Source organism: Choristoneura fumiferana, chromosome 24 (assembly GCF_025370935.1).
Source record: "Choristoneura fumiferana chromosome 24, NRCan_CFum_1, whole genome shotgun sequence".
Lineage (NCBI taxonomy): Eukaryota > Metazoa > Arthropoda > Insecta > Lepidoptera > Tortricidae > Choristoneura > Choristoneura fumiferana.
This window is the reverse complement of record NC_133495.1, coordinates 12,030,286-12,045,320: the sequence shown is the minus strand read 5'-3', so window position 1 is coordinate 12,045,320 and position 15,035 is coordinate 12,030,286. Positions and strand designations below refer to the sequence as shown.

The 15,035-nt window shown below is 43.0% G+C and overlaps 2 protein-coding genes across 8 annotated transcripts in view; one reads left to right on the top strand and one right to left on the bottom strand.

Moving 5' to 3' along the window:
* The window catches only part of LOC141441999 (uncharacterized), a 298,152-nt gene that overhangs the window by 262,356 nt on the left and 20,761 nt on the right, over window positions 1-15,035 (top strand). The gene's annotated exons all lie outside the window — the stretch shown is intronic.
* On the bottom strand, window positions 1,235-11,875 carry LOC141442000 (esterase FE4-like). The gene is made up of 4 exons (XM_074106914.1): window positions 11,713-11,875; window positions 11,336-11,589; window positions 9,889-10,887; window positions 1,235-1,478 (listed from the first exon to the last, which is right to left on the bottom strand). Exons 3-4 carry the CDS (start codon window positions 10,602-10,604, stop codon window positions 1,250-1,252), a joined length of 945 nt encoding a protein of 314 aa, XP_073963015.1. The 5' UTR covers window positions 10,605-10,887; window positions 11,336-11,589; window positions 11,713-11,875; the 3' UTR covers window positions 1,235-1,249.

Below are 15,035 nucleotides of genomic sequence, written 5' to 3'. Positions count from 1 at the left end.
ATTTTTTTTTTTAGGGGCTGTTTCACCATCCATTGATTAGCGTTAACCGACGGTTAAATGTGATGCCGTCTCCGTCTATTCGAACAAAACAAATAGAGACGGCATCACACCTAACCGCCAGTTAACACTAATCAATGGATGGTGAAACAGCCCCTTAGTGTAGTTAAATAGCAAATAAAGAAACTGAAAATGATTTAAAAAAACTTATAAGTAGTTCCTCAGTTACTTAATGCATTGTTTCTGGTCGAAACCAGCTGCTGCGGAAAAATGCAGAATATACCCAACGACCATCGGCGTAATGAGCCGTCAGACGCAGCGGCCGATGCTTGCTGATTAAACGTCAGCTCGCCGCAGGACCAGCTATTTGCATTTACCCCCTTGCTCTTGCTCAGCGGATTATATGGTTTGATTAATCGATAAAACAAATGATGAGTTATTGCTGAAACTTTTATTAAAACGGACACAACATGGCTTTGGAGAAACCACAGCAACAGCGAGTAGAAACCGAGTCGCGACCAGGGTGACACCTTTTCGCCTATTATGTTTATCGCCCGTTATAAAGTCCAAGAAAACGTGAAGTAAGTAAGTTTGTAATGTAACGAACGACAAACGTGGTCTAGTCAGCCACCAAAGACGTGCACATGCAACACGTCAAAATTCATCTATAATAGACGCGTAGGCCTAATTAATTAATAGTGACAATGATTTTTACAATTTTCTTCTACAGTCTTCAACTGCATAACAGGTTAGATTTTCAACATTTATTTATTTACTTATATCCGCCTCCTAATAATGATTTAGTATTATTACGTTTATTAGTTATGACATGTTAATTATGTTCTGTAGACTGCACTCGACCTAACTCTCATTCTTCAGTCTACATGAAAATGATGCATGTAATTGCGCCGAAGTATCGGGAGTTGATGTTGATGTACAAATATTTGACGTGAACCATTAAAACCTGTTATCCACCTTTTATGCTTGGCTTTTTAACTTTACTACTTATCATAGTCAAATTGCAACCAAGGTGTAAAAAACGTGTCAATTTGAACAGCATAAGTATTTTTGTTGGGATCAAATGATTCGATACGACCACTTCACAAAAAACGCTCAAATTCAAATCAAAACAGTCAGTTTTTCAATCTTTTTATTGAATTAAGATAACAAGCGTTTTTGAACGTGTTTTATTGGTGTGCATTGGGTCAAGTCCAGGGTAGGGGTAGGGTCCCTCCCTTCCCCATAGCAGTCCTCATCCAGGCCACAGTCTGTTCAGTTTCAGTAGTCGGCTAGCCAGCCGCGGGGTCAGTGAGCGGCCAGTAGTTGGTGCGGCGGTAGCGCGAGTAAAGCCGGTGCCACAACGCCAGCGCGGGCGGCAGCGCGGAGCGGCGCGGCGCGGCGTCGGCGCCGCGCGGCCGCGGCCCACGCGCAGCGCCCACACCTGACTCAGGCCCGGCTCCGCCGCCGGCCACCATGCGTGTCTGCACACACACACACGTATACATTACGGGTGCCCCTTATTTCGCATAACATTAATGAGGGTCTTCACAGAGGCGAAATATCGCTAGATGGCGTTAGTATCGTGTAGTCCGTTTGACGTTTGCTTGCGATTGGCTCATTTAGTTATTTAACCAATCACGAGCAAACGTCAAACGGACCTCACGATACTAACGCCATCTAGCGATATTTCGCCTCTGTGAAAACGCTCATTGTTCTAATATGATTTCGCATAACAGATTTGGCATAACATAATTGGGCATAACAGCGAACTTGCATAGTTATTAAAAAACATATAACTAATTTATTCAGCATAATAATGAATCCGCATAAATGAAATATGCATAAGATTATTAACTCTTAAACTGTTATAAAATGAATACGCATAATTTTATCAAGCGCGTGAATTAGCTTGTCCAGGCTACAAAAACCACACAAAAGTAAGAGCTCCGTGTAAGCAGAGCCGGTAGTACTATGAGTTACTCTGTGGCAGAGCTCCGTCGATACTGTTTCTGTGTCGATAAAATTGGGAAAAAACGCGATCGTCAAAATAAGCTTCAGTAAAAAGCATATTGGGTAAAAGCACGGACGGAAATTTTGCTAATATTGTAAGAAATAACGATTTTAGGCAAATTATCTAACCAGTCTTTCCAAATGATTCGTTTTCCAACTGGTTCATATGGACGAATGTATTTCAGAATTGTTATAATACAAACCTAACTTAAAATCTAGTATACCTATCCGATTTTTTACAGGATAGTCCTGACCTTAAATATAGGTATCCTGAATAGTTCACACTTTCAGAAAAACCGGCTAAGAGCGTGTCGGACACGCCCGAAATAGGGTTCCGTAGCCATTACGAAAAAATTAAGTAATATTTTTTTAAGGATTTCGTATTTTATACGGAATCTTTCATAGTTTAGGTATATTTTATACTAATAATTCTCAAGCAAACTTAGCCGTTATAGTTTTCCTTAAAAGTTTGATATATTTACTACCATCCTGAATTTTTTCAAATTTTTCCACCCACCGGTGTGGATTTTAGAGGGGGGGGGGACGCTCGATTTTAATGAAATTTGCACTTTAAAGTTGAATATTTCGCAAACATATCGCTTAATTGAAAAATCTTCTTAGCAAACCCCTAATGGTTTTAAAAGACCTATCTAACGATACCCCATACTATAGGGTTGGATGAGAAAAAAAAATCACCCCACTTTAGGTCTATGCAGGAAATACCCTTGTACGGTCTATGTAAACCGCACATTCCTTTTGTCAGCATTTCACGTAGTATTGTGTAATTTCATTATATTATTAGCATTTGCGTCAGTGCACATTTATCCGCCACGGTGTGCATCGGTGTATCAATTGTAATCAATTATCAAATAAATCATTACTTCAGTAATCTGCCATATATCAATTCAACTATCATCCAAGACTCGTTCGAGACTACATTGTCCCGTACATCTTTATGGTCCTTCGAACAATTTTGACTCAGTGCGCGGAACAGTTCAAAAACCGGGGCACGTGTCGGTGCAACGTGACTTCGCTAAAACGTGGTCCCTGTGGATATGTTATTTGTGGACTAAAGTATCAATAATCAGTGTTATCAGCATCAAAATCATCAAGCCCTCAAGATCACCAAGCGGTAGCGAATCGGTTTTGGCGGCCTCCCACAAGCGGGTCCCACCGTCGAAATTGAGAAGGCGCATATACTGCATAACGAGTACAAAACAAGATATCAAAATCATTATCAGCATATTTTGAAACTATTATCATCATTTCCTATATCATTTAGCAGAACCAATATCATTAAAAAAGGATTATCAGCTCAGAAATGGAAGATCTTTTCAAGACTCAAGGTCAGCTTGCAGAAGCCATAGATAAACTAATTATAAATTTTAAAAAGGATGGAGCAGAACGAAAAACTGCGCAGAATATCAAAAGACGATTAGATACTCTTGAACAGTATTGGCAGGAATTCCAGAACAATCATATCAAATTGTGCGAATACGAGAATCGCGACTTCATCTATTTCGCCGAAAATCATTATCAACGTGTATCAAACATTTACAGCGAGGCACGCAAAACTATACAACAGCTCATGCCTGCAAATCCAGAAGAAAAACCCATTTTTACGACCTGCTACCTCAAAATTCAACCTGAACATGGATTGGCATACTCAAGATCAAGCGTCGTCAGCAGTAAGTGGTGGGGCAGGAAACACAACATCAGGACAGCAGTCCAACCCGCCCAAGGACCACCAAGGAACTACTTCCGGCCCTCAAACAACGGAAAGAGGTAATCAAAGTAAATTGGAGGAAATGTATCGAAAACAACAAAGTAATTTTAAAGCCTTTCAACGTGCTATCAATAATATCAACTTAGAAATACTTACGGAAAGATGGGAGTACGAAGATGCTTTGCGAACCCTCCAAGCTCGCTGGTCAGTAGTCGACTCATTGCATTGGGAGATCGACAGTGAACAAATAAATGAAAGACCAGAATATGAACACGCATACAATAAATGTGAACAAAAATACAACGAAGTGAAGAAACATATCAATAGTGAGATGTGGGCCTCATCGCATCGCGAAAAATCAACACCAGCTATGGAAATTCCCATATTTAGCGGCAACTATCATCAGTGGATATCATTCAAAGATCTATTTACCGAAACAATTCATAAAAATAATTCAATATCAAACGCGCAGAAAATGCAATTTTTGAAGAGCAAGGTGAAAGGCGAAGCAGAGAAACTCATTCAACATTTAAATATCAGTTCTGAAAACTATCAAGTATGTTGGGATATTTTAAATCACCGCTACAACAATAACAAACTAATCTTCAGTTCACATGTTAACATCCTGCTTGGTTTACCAACTATGCAGCAGCAGTCAGCTATGCTAATCAAAAGGCTTCATGATACAACCAAGGAATTTATACACGCAGTTGAAAATTTGGGAGTAAATACATCGACATGGGATCCGTTGATCGTTCACTTATTAACTCAAAAACTCGATGCGGACTCTCACAACGATTACATTGAACACTTAGTGGATCCGAGAGAATTACCTACATTATCAGATTTCTTAAAATTTTTGGAAGTAAAGTTTACCGCTTTGGAATCATCTCGCCGCAAACAAGATTTCGTTAAACCTGCTCAACAACAAAGTCAAGAAAAGAGATCAAACTTTTTAAGAACTTCATCATATGAGTATCAAAAACCTCAATACGAGCAACAATTCAAAGAGAATAGAAATTATCATACAACTACCAGAAAAAATTATCAATCATTTCCTAACAAGCATTATCAAACCGCTGCAACTAATATCACTAAATGTTCATTCTGCTATCTGGAACATGATTTATTCCGATGCCATAAATTCCTAGCTATGACACGGAAACCAAACTTGCAACACTTACTTCCAATAACATATGTCAGAACTGCTTATACAAACATTACGGCAATCCATGTAAATCGGAGAAGCGATGTAAACAATGTAACGGTGAACACAACACCGTTATACATGAAGCCTTTGTCGGCAAAATCAAAAGAGCCGCAAATGAACAAAGTCCCAGAAAGAATACCGGTCACGTGTCTCAAGATGAAGAAACTGAAACTTTATTATCAACCGCCCAAATCAAAGTGAAAACCTCAAATGGATCCTATATCATACTACGGGCATTAATTGATCAAGGCTCCCAAATATCACTTATCACAGAAAATGCTGCTCAACAACTTGGATTGCAAAGACAGAGCTACAAGGGCTCAATCTTCGGAATTGGAACCAGAGAAAACAGCTGCAAGGGAGCTATTAATATCACGGCTAAGTCAATTTACAATGACTACTCGTTCAACACGAAAGCCTTTATCATGAACCGGCTTATCAATAACTTACCTAATCGATCATTCACGAAACCATCATGGTCCCATCTCGACGGCATTCAGCTGGCAGACCCTGAATTTTATATCAGTAGACCCATAGATATCTTACTAGGAGCCGATATCTATTCAAATATCATTTTAAACTCCATTATCAGAGAAAAAGAAAACTTGCCAATTGCGCAACAATCGCGCCTAGGATGGATATTATGCGGCAATATGAAATCTTATCGTTGTAATGTGGTTTTACACAACCTGGAAGATATCAACAGATTTTGGGCGACAGAGGATATTACGGAAACCTCGGACGACTTATCATCAGAAGATCAATACTGTATCAATCAATTTAAGACGGAAACTACACGCCGGGAAGACGGTCGCTACGTAGTCCGACTACCATTAAAACCAGAAATTGGGGAAAAATTGGGAGAATCCAAGCAGAAAGCAGTTGCACAATTTTTAAACCTTGAGAAAAAGTTTAGCAGAGACAAAAAATTATCACAAGATTATAAATCATTTATCAATGAATATAAAGAACACGGCCACATGCGACTGTGCGAGGGAAATACGACACCCAATAATTTCATACCGCATCATTGTGTGCGACGCATTGAATCAACAACTACTCCATTACGTGTCGTATACAACGCGTCATCACCTACGTCATCGGGCTATAGTTTGAATGACATGATGTATCGTGGACCAAATCTACAATCAGATTTATTATCACTTATTTTAAAATGGAGACAATATAGAATTGCCTTCACAGCCGACATAGAAAAAATGTTTCGGCAAATTCTGTGCCATGAGCAAGATCAACTTTATCAAAAAATCATATGGCGAGACCATCCAAAACAGCTCTTGCGCGAGTACGCCTTGACCACTGTCACCTACGGTACAAAAGCAGCGCCATTCCTAGCCATGATGACGTTAAAGCAATTGGCTATAGACGAAGGCCACCTATATCCTGAAGCTGCCAAAGTACTGGAACAGGACTTTTATATGGACGACCTTCTGAGTGGCAGCCATAGCATAGAAGCAGGAAGAAAAATCCAAGAAAATCTTATCAGTCTACTTAAAAGAGGAGGCTTTAATCTTCGAAAATGGTCTTCCAATAACACTGAATTATTAGCAGGTGTGAATACAGAAAAAAATCAACAATTTTTCGACTTTAAAAATCAAGAAACAAGGAAAACGTTGGGCCTACAGTGGAACCCAAAAGAAGATGTATTTATGTTTAAACTGAATTTAAATACACAGACACAGACTTCAAACCGAACTACAAAACGCTCACTTCTGTCAGACATATCAAAAGTATTTGACCCTCTCGGTTGGCTGTGTCCAACGACTACAAAACTAAAACTGTTATTTCAATCTGTTTGGAAAGAGAACTTGGGTTGGGATGACCAAGTCCCGGAACACATCGAGAATGAATGGAGAAAAATCAAACATAATCTAAACGAAATTGACAACATTCAAGTGCCTAGATGGTTACAAAACAATGAAAATGATACAATAGAATTACACGCCTTTTGCGACGCTTCAGTAAATGCGTACGCCTGTGTAATCTACAGCAAAATTCAACGAGAAGGTCAAAGGATTGAAGATCACTTATCATTACCAGCGAAAATCACCATTATTGCAGCTAAATCAAAGTTAGTACCCGAGAAGAAAGAAGTATCATTACCCCGACTCGAATTGCTTGGCGCTCTGCTTTTATCAAAACTGATTTATCAAGTTTTACAGTGTTTATCAAGCCACAATATCAAACTTTTTTGCTGGACAGACTCTACAGCTGTTCTGGGTTGGCTACAAGGCGACATCAATCGCTGGAAACCATTTGTATCAAATAGGGTGATGAAAATTCAAGAAGTTATATCACCGGAGTGCTGGCATTATGTAAAATCAGCCGAAAACCCAGCAGACTGCGCAAGCCGAGGAATAACTGCAGCACAGTTAAAGGAAAATAAGTTGTGGTGGCAGGGACCCACCTGGCTACCAACATATCAAGCAAAGCCGCAAGATACAATTTATATCACAGAACAAGATGTCAAACGATCGCATCAAACAAACGTCACAACTACAAGTAACAGTTGTGACGTAATCGACGATTTAATCAAGAAGCATAGTAATATAAACCGTATGACGCGAGTACTCGCATGGGTACTACGCGCGGTATCACGTGACAAACAAGCCGTGCATTATATCACCGTACCGGAAATGCGGCGAGCAAGAAATATATTAATAAGACATGTACAACATCAAACCTTTCAAAATGAGATAGAAAGCATCACTCGAGATGGACGAGTTAATTCCAAGAGCAATCTTTTAGCGCTTAATCCATTTTTGGATAAAGATGGTCTTTTAAGGGTCAATGGCAGAATACGAAACGCTAATATTGATGTAAATATGATACACCCTCTTATCATTCCGCACAAGGGTCACATGACCGATCTACTGATCCCAAATGCCCATCTCATGACTCATCATGGAGGAGCACGATTAACGTTGCGACAGCTCAAATATCATTACTGGATTTAGGAGGGAACAGAGCCGTTAAAAAACATATCAATCATTGTATCAAGTGCCGGCGGCATCAACCAATCAAACAAGAGCAAATCATGGGAGACTTGCCCGAAGCGCGTTGTAATCCAACTCGACCATTTTACCACACCGCTGTCGACTATACAGGATTCATAGATATTAAAACTAACAAAGGAAGAGGCGTAAAAACAACGAAAGGCTATGTCGCTGTTTTTGTGTGTATGGTCACAAAAGCCGTACACTTAGAGCTAGTATCAGATCTCAGTAGCTCAGCATTCCTAGCAGCTCTTCGGCGATTATCAGCTCGCCGCGGCACACCGCGTCACATGTATAGTGACAACGGAACTAACTTCGTCGGAGCCAATAAGCGACTTACTGAAGAGTTCATAGATTTGAAGAGAACCTTAGACATCGCGTTCTTCACGGCAATAACAGAAATGGAGATAGAATGGCACTTTAACGCCCAGCCTGGCCAAACGCTAATGGTTTGGCAGAAGCCGCAGTGAAGAGCCTAAAACATCACCTTCGCAGAGTCATCGGCCATCAAAAGAAATCAGCATGCATTATTTACCAAGAAACGAAAGAACCGAAGCCAATCGACTGGGACACGGACAAGAGAGCGACGCACGTCATTCCGCTCCTACGGAAATTCATCAGTCAAGCACACGCAACAGGGCAACATCACCAATTATCGGCGGCCGATTTTCACTCGAATGAATTAGTTTAAAGTTTAGATCACTAAAATTTATAAATTTTAATACTTTTTTTTTATACATAAGGATTATCATCATCTTTCTTCATCTTGCCCGCGGAGCATGTACGGTCTATGTAAACCGCACATTCCTTTTGTCAGCATTTCACGTAGTATTGTGTAATTTCATTATATTATTAGCATTTGCGTCAGTGCACATTTATCCGCCACGGTGTGCATCGGTGTATCAATTGTAATCAATTATCAAATAAATCATTACTTCAGTAATCTGCCATATATCAATTCAACTATCATCCAAGACTCGTTCGAGACTACATTGTCCGTACAACCCTAATTTTATTTTTATTTTTAATTGTACCATTTTGTCGGCATAGTCTACACATATATCCGTGCAAAATTGCAGCTTTCTAGCATTGATAGTCCCTGAGCAAAGCCGCGGACGGACGGATGGACAGACAGACAGACAGACAGACAGACATGGCGAAACTTTAAGGGTTCCGTTTTTGCCATTTTGGCTCCGGAACCCTAAAAAGTGATCGTCCATTTGAAACAGTTGTGAAATGAATCATTTGAAAAAATATATTCTGTGTAAAGCTGTGTAAGGATTCCGTAAATACATATTAGAATATCCTTAGCCCGTTATATTAAATGAAATATCGGACGCTACGTGAACGGGCTGGCAGGTGGTAATGCGGCGGCATGCGGGCCGCGGGTTGGCATTTAAACGACGGTGGCCGCGGACCGCGGGTTGGCCACACGCGCTCGGAATGCGATGTTCACGGCTGTACTCGTATGATGGATGATAGCCAACCATTGTAATGCGAAGCGTGCTAAGTTAAGTATCGACCAAAGTAGTGCCCAAAATACTATGACGCTCTGAAAACGCAAAGACGTGTCTCAATCATCACGTTTTGAGGCACTTTAACACAGTAACGTGACCCATTTCTTTTGATGCTATCAACTTTCAAGTTTTCAAACCCTTTGTTTAACAATGCGTCAGCGTATTTTGAGTAGCGATGTAGTTGGTCTATTAGCCGGTATCGCAAGATGCGATAACATCATGCCAGCAAATGGTTTTCTTTTTACAATTTCAAATTGTCTCTAGGCTGGCAATCCTTAAGTGTGCGACTGTCTTTGGTGATGCTCGGTGGTGGTCCTTGGATAGTAGTGGTGCTCACTTTCCACCAGAACTACTTGCTCGTTTACCATAACCATTTGACGAAAATAATTATTGAAAACATGACTTTCCGCTTACCCAGTCTTAACAAAGTCCGCCACGATGGTGGTGATCTCTTTAACGATTCTGAGGTCGTCTTCGTCGTCCACCTCCTTCGGCGGCATCAAGTAGTTGAAGAAGTCCGGGTGTCCGGCGCCGCGCGCCGCCGGCTCCGGCTTCTTCTCGGACAAGCCTCCCTCGTACGTGAACTCCAGCAGGAAGGCCGGCGCGCGCGCCGCCTGTTCGGCCGCGCAGTACGCCGCCTGGTACACGTACTGCCGGTCGGCCCAGAAGTCCCCGAACGCCGCCCTCGACGCCGCCGTGATGGTCCCGTTGCCGAAGTAGAACGACCTCGTCTCGTTCGACACCGCGTACTTGATTTCGTCGCTCGGGAAGTCGAGGTTCGCCGGCATGAAGATAGGGAAGTTCTCGTTGTATTCGCGATTCTTCTTGACGAGGTCGGCGGCTTTTATGGAGCTTTCGTCGTCGCAGTACGTGAAGAGGGCGGGACGCGCGTTGGCCGGCAGCAGCAGCGCCGGCGCCCGGGGCACCAGGCGCTCCACGCCGGGCACCGGCCGCTCCACGCACACGCCGAACCCCAACTCCCCATCATCCATGTTCACAAAGTTCAAGCTCTGATTCAAAAGCTGATCCACCGGGGCTTCCCTGTAGAACTTCGCTAACTCTTCGACGTCGTCGCTGTCGAAACCGAGTTTTTTCGCGTAGTTCCGAGCGACTGTGACGGGGTAGGTCATGAGGTTCTTTTCGATGAGGGCGGTGCCGTCGGAGCCGACGAGCGCGCGGAAGAGGGGGGCGGCGGCGGGAGACAGCGCCAGCGTGTGCGCCGCGTACGCGCCCGCGCTGCGGCCCGCCAGCGCCACGCGCGCCGCGTCCCCCCCCACCGCCGGATGTTGGCCTGCAGCCAGCGCAACGCCAGCAACATGTCGTGCAGGCCCGCGTTGCCGGGCGCCGCGGCGGTGCCCAGGCACAGCCACCCGAGCGGGCCCAGGCGGTAGTTTACCGACACCACTATTATGTCTGAAAATTGGTACGTTATTACTTTCTCTTAACTTTTTCCAATTTGGCTAGTATAGGTGTTACATTATGAAGGACACCTCAGTTTGAATGGTTCGACAGAATGCTTTATTAGCGATGATCGAAGTTGACATGTCGTATCAACAATAATGGTCGAAATAAAACAGTATTCTCTGAAGGTGCGATTCAGTAGTGAGTGAAACGAATCACCGAGACGATACAGATTTCTATGGCGCATATCTTTCGTAGACACGCCACCGTCATAGAAACTGAAGAGCGTCATAGAAACATCGTGGCGATTCGGTACCGGCTCCTGCCGCCTGCCGCCTGCTACCAGGGAGTCGCATCTCGAGCACCTACTGCCTAAGTTGTGCTTATTATCCTTTCATGAGTCAGTTTGCGATCCAATTCCTAAAAGCACACATGTAAGGCGTCATCAGTCTCTACGTACCCTGTTCCAAGAGATATCGCACGGAGTCGGTGGTCAGAGGGCGCGTGTCGAACAGATACGCGCCGCCGTGGACGTGCACGTACACGGCGCGCGGCGCGCGGCGCGGGGAAGGGGGGGGCGCAAAGATGTCCAGCGCGAGGCAGTCCTCGCTGCCCAGTGCCGTGTCACTGTAGCTGGTGGGGGGGGGGCTGCGGGCACAGCCGCTGCGTGTCGGCGTGCAGCACGCCCGCCCACGGCGCCGCCGCGCGCGCCGGCTGGAAAACAACCACCGTTAGGCCGCGGGCTCGACGCCAGGGGGCAGCGACGCGGCGAGAGTTTTCTCTGATCATTGCGCACCCGACCAAAAAATTTAGACTGCTCATCTAAGGACTGCTCACTTTAAACCGGTGTTCCCCAGTCGGCGGCGCCCCGTACGGGATGCCGAAGAAGGAGTAATAGCCGGCCGGCGCGCGCCGCCCGCGCACCTCCCCCCCGCGCGTGCGCACCGTCCAGAACTCGCCCCCCGCTCCGCTCTCCGCCCCGCTGCCCGCCCCGCTGCCCGCCCCGCTCCCCGCCCCGCTCTCCGCGCACTGTTCACATCGAACCACGACCGCCACAACCAGCAGCACGCACGCGCGCGTCACGTGCGACATTATTACTTGAACTGACAATAACAATCTTTGAAGCAGCCATTTACATATTATTCATGTTATTTGCACGGACGTCAACTGTTTGTTAAGGTGCTGACAGACTTCAACGTTTGCTTGTAGCAGAGCATTCACCATTCGCCGTTTGTTAGACACGATTGTACGACTCGGAGACCTTTACTTTATTATTAAAATTACAACATATTTTTATTGCTTTGAAGATAGACATTTTAATGTGCAAACATTATTACATTGTGAGTCACGAAGAGCCCGCACTCTTCTCACGCGAGGAAGAAAAATAAAACAATCCAATCATTATAACTTCATTTACTTCGTTGTTAATTTCATGTAAGTATTTTATGAGCACCTAGCCTTCTACCGCGGTTTCACTCGCGATAACTAGCGGACTTTTAGACTAAAGCCCAGTTCAGATTACTAAGAAAAATTGTGCAACTTGCAATCAATATAGGTGCAAAGTATTTTATTTTCCTAAAGTCTAGACTTAGCGGTTGAGATTTCGGGATTTTACGTGTGCAGATTCTACTGTATAGATTCCGGCGTTACTTTGCGGAGGTCCATGTTAAAATAAATGGAATATCTGTCTTGCTCCTCCTCCAAGTAGTGAGGCCAAGTCGTGCGATACAGCCACTTTTGAGTTGGAAAAAATGTTTATGTTTGTTACGTTTTGTATGTGGTGGGAGGGCGGATTAAATTGCATGATAAAAACATTTTTACCAACTCAAACGTAGCTGTTTCGCACGACTTGGCCTCACTACTTGGCGGAGGAGCAAGACAGATATTCCATTTATTTTTGTGCAGATTCTTATCCCGTGGAAAAATCGGAATAAATAGTAACCTATTTGTATCTCCCGACATCCAACTATAATCTTATCAAACTCCATCCAAATCTGTTCTATATACATCGTTTTAGTGTGAAAGAATAACGAATATAATATGTACACACAGAAATAAACAAATACGCACACACCCACACACTAACAAACTTACACATTTTCGCTAAAACTATTGAGATGAAATTTGGCATGGAGTTAGTTTAAGACCCTTGTTATTATAGGATAAATTTCATCCCGGAAAATCGCTCAGTTCCCGCGGGATAGCGATTTACGAAATATTTGCAGACGGAATCGCGGGCATAAGCTACTTAAATGTAAATCGCTTAGAGATAAAAGAAAAAAAAGAAAGAAAATACATTTATTTAACGCCATATAACAAACATATAAAGACATACATGACGCTAAATAGGTCCCCACCCCACTCAGCATAATGCCACGGCGTGAGATGGTTCCAATGTATCCGCTTGAATCGCCATTAAACCGCTCGCTATTATCCGTACTGGTAACTTTGTACGAAAGCGTCCCATTTCTCCGATACGGCTTTTACCCGCAGCTCAATCACTTTGAAAAGCTTGGTTTATTTACGACTACCTTCGAAGCACACCTGCTTGCGGCCAATCCCGTGCCGCATGCCGCACGTGCGCTCTGCCGCAGGCCACGTGCCGCACGGTCTAACACACGCTTGTTCATTCACACCTACGATCGCCCTTAATTACAAATAGCTATTGATTTGTAAATGGACTTCATTGAAAAACAGCGTCGCGGCTTGCCGCAATATTATGCTAAGTGGGGCCCCCTTTGTACTAATTCGATATTTAATATTGTTCTTTCTTCTAATGTTTTTTTCTGTGTATTGAATATTATCCAACTGATCCCACTAATATTTTAAATATTATAAATACGAAAGTTTGTAAGCCTGTTTGTTTAATTTATTTGTTTGTTTGTTTGTTAACCGCTGAATTGACTGACTTGAAATTCGGTAGGTATACAAGATAGTATGCGTCCCGGGGAGGGACATAGGATTTTAGGAATTGCATATTTCCTGCGGGATAGTTAAAACCGAATTGTACGCGGACGGAGTCGTGGGTAACGGCTAGTGTGTAGGTAAATATTTTTCTATCTCTCTCACTCAAGATTCCAGTAAGTTAATCTTCGTTTCATTTGATCTGGGATGAGTGTGAGTGAACCTACGCCCAATTTCTCTTATTCTGTTCCTCAGCCTCTGCCCTGCGTATAAAGATATAAAGATCGAGACAAGTCTTCGTTTGATATTCACTGTACTGTCCTTGCCCCTTGAGGTTTTAAGCCCTATTTGTCTAATCTATACCCGGTCATTAGATCATTAAATAGTTCAAATTCTTGTTTCATTAAATTATTACAGCTGTGCCACACAGGATAAACCAACTGTTTTATTCGGATGTGCGGTTGTTTGTGTTTGTACTCCAAATAATGGTGTGGAGTGTTCCGCGTCCGCCCCCCCCCCCCCCACCGCGCCAACAGCCGTGTCGCTTACATAATAAAGATTTACGTAAAATTTAAAACATCTCGTATAAAGCGAGTGGCGGCTTCACGCTGCGTTTGAAAGTCAAATCTTGACATAGTTTTTAAATTCCCGCTGTACTCGCACTCAGCGCCGGAATTTTCATCATATTTGAATATCTGGTTGCGCCGCACGGCCGAGGGCCAATTAGCATCCGGCTTTAATTAAATATGGAATATCAACATATCTCTGCTGCGAACAACCTTAAATGCAGGAAACAGCGTACATTTTTGTTATAGATAGCCGCGAACTTTAAGGGTGGTTAGTAAAGGCCCTTAAACATAATATATTTTCACATAAATATTTTATCAAAAATAAATTACAAAATAAATTTACGCGTAATACTCGTACACAATTAGTTAATTACGATCTGGTCCTAAACGCCTTAAACTTAAAAATTATTGCAAATTTATGGCACTATACCCAACGTCTGGTTATTATTTTGTGTTCAGTTCATAGGTAGGTATACAAAATACACGCTGTAAGTAAGTATATTACGTCATACTCGTACAGCGCTCGCGTAGTTTTACGGAGCAACGCGGTCCGCATCGCAAAATCTGTCAGAGAATTTCCATAACTGCTGTTATGATGTCTCGTTCGTTCGCCGTCCGACGGAAAGAGGCCCAACAATAATCCCAAATTGTTACATACATTCCTCTGATGGGAATCTAGTGTAACGT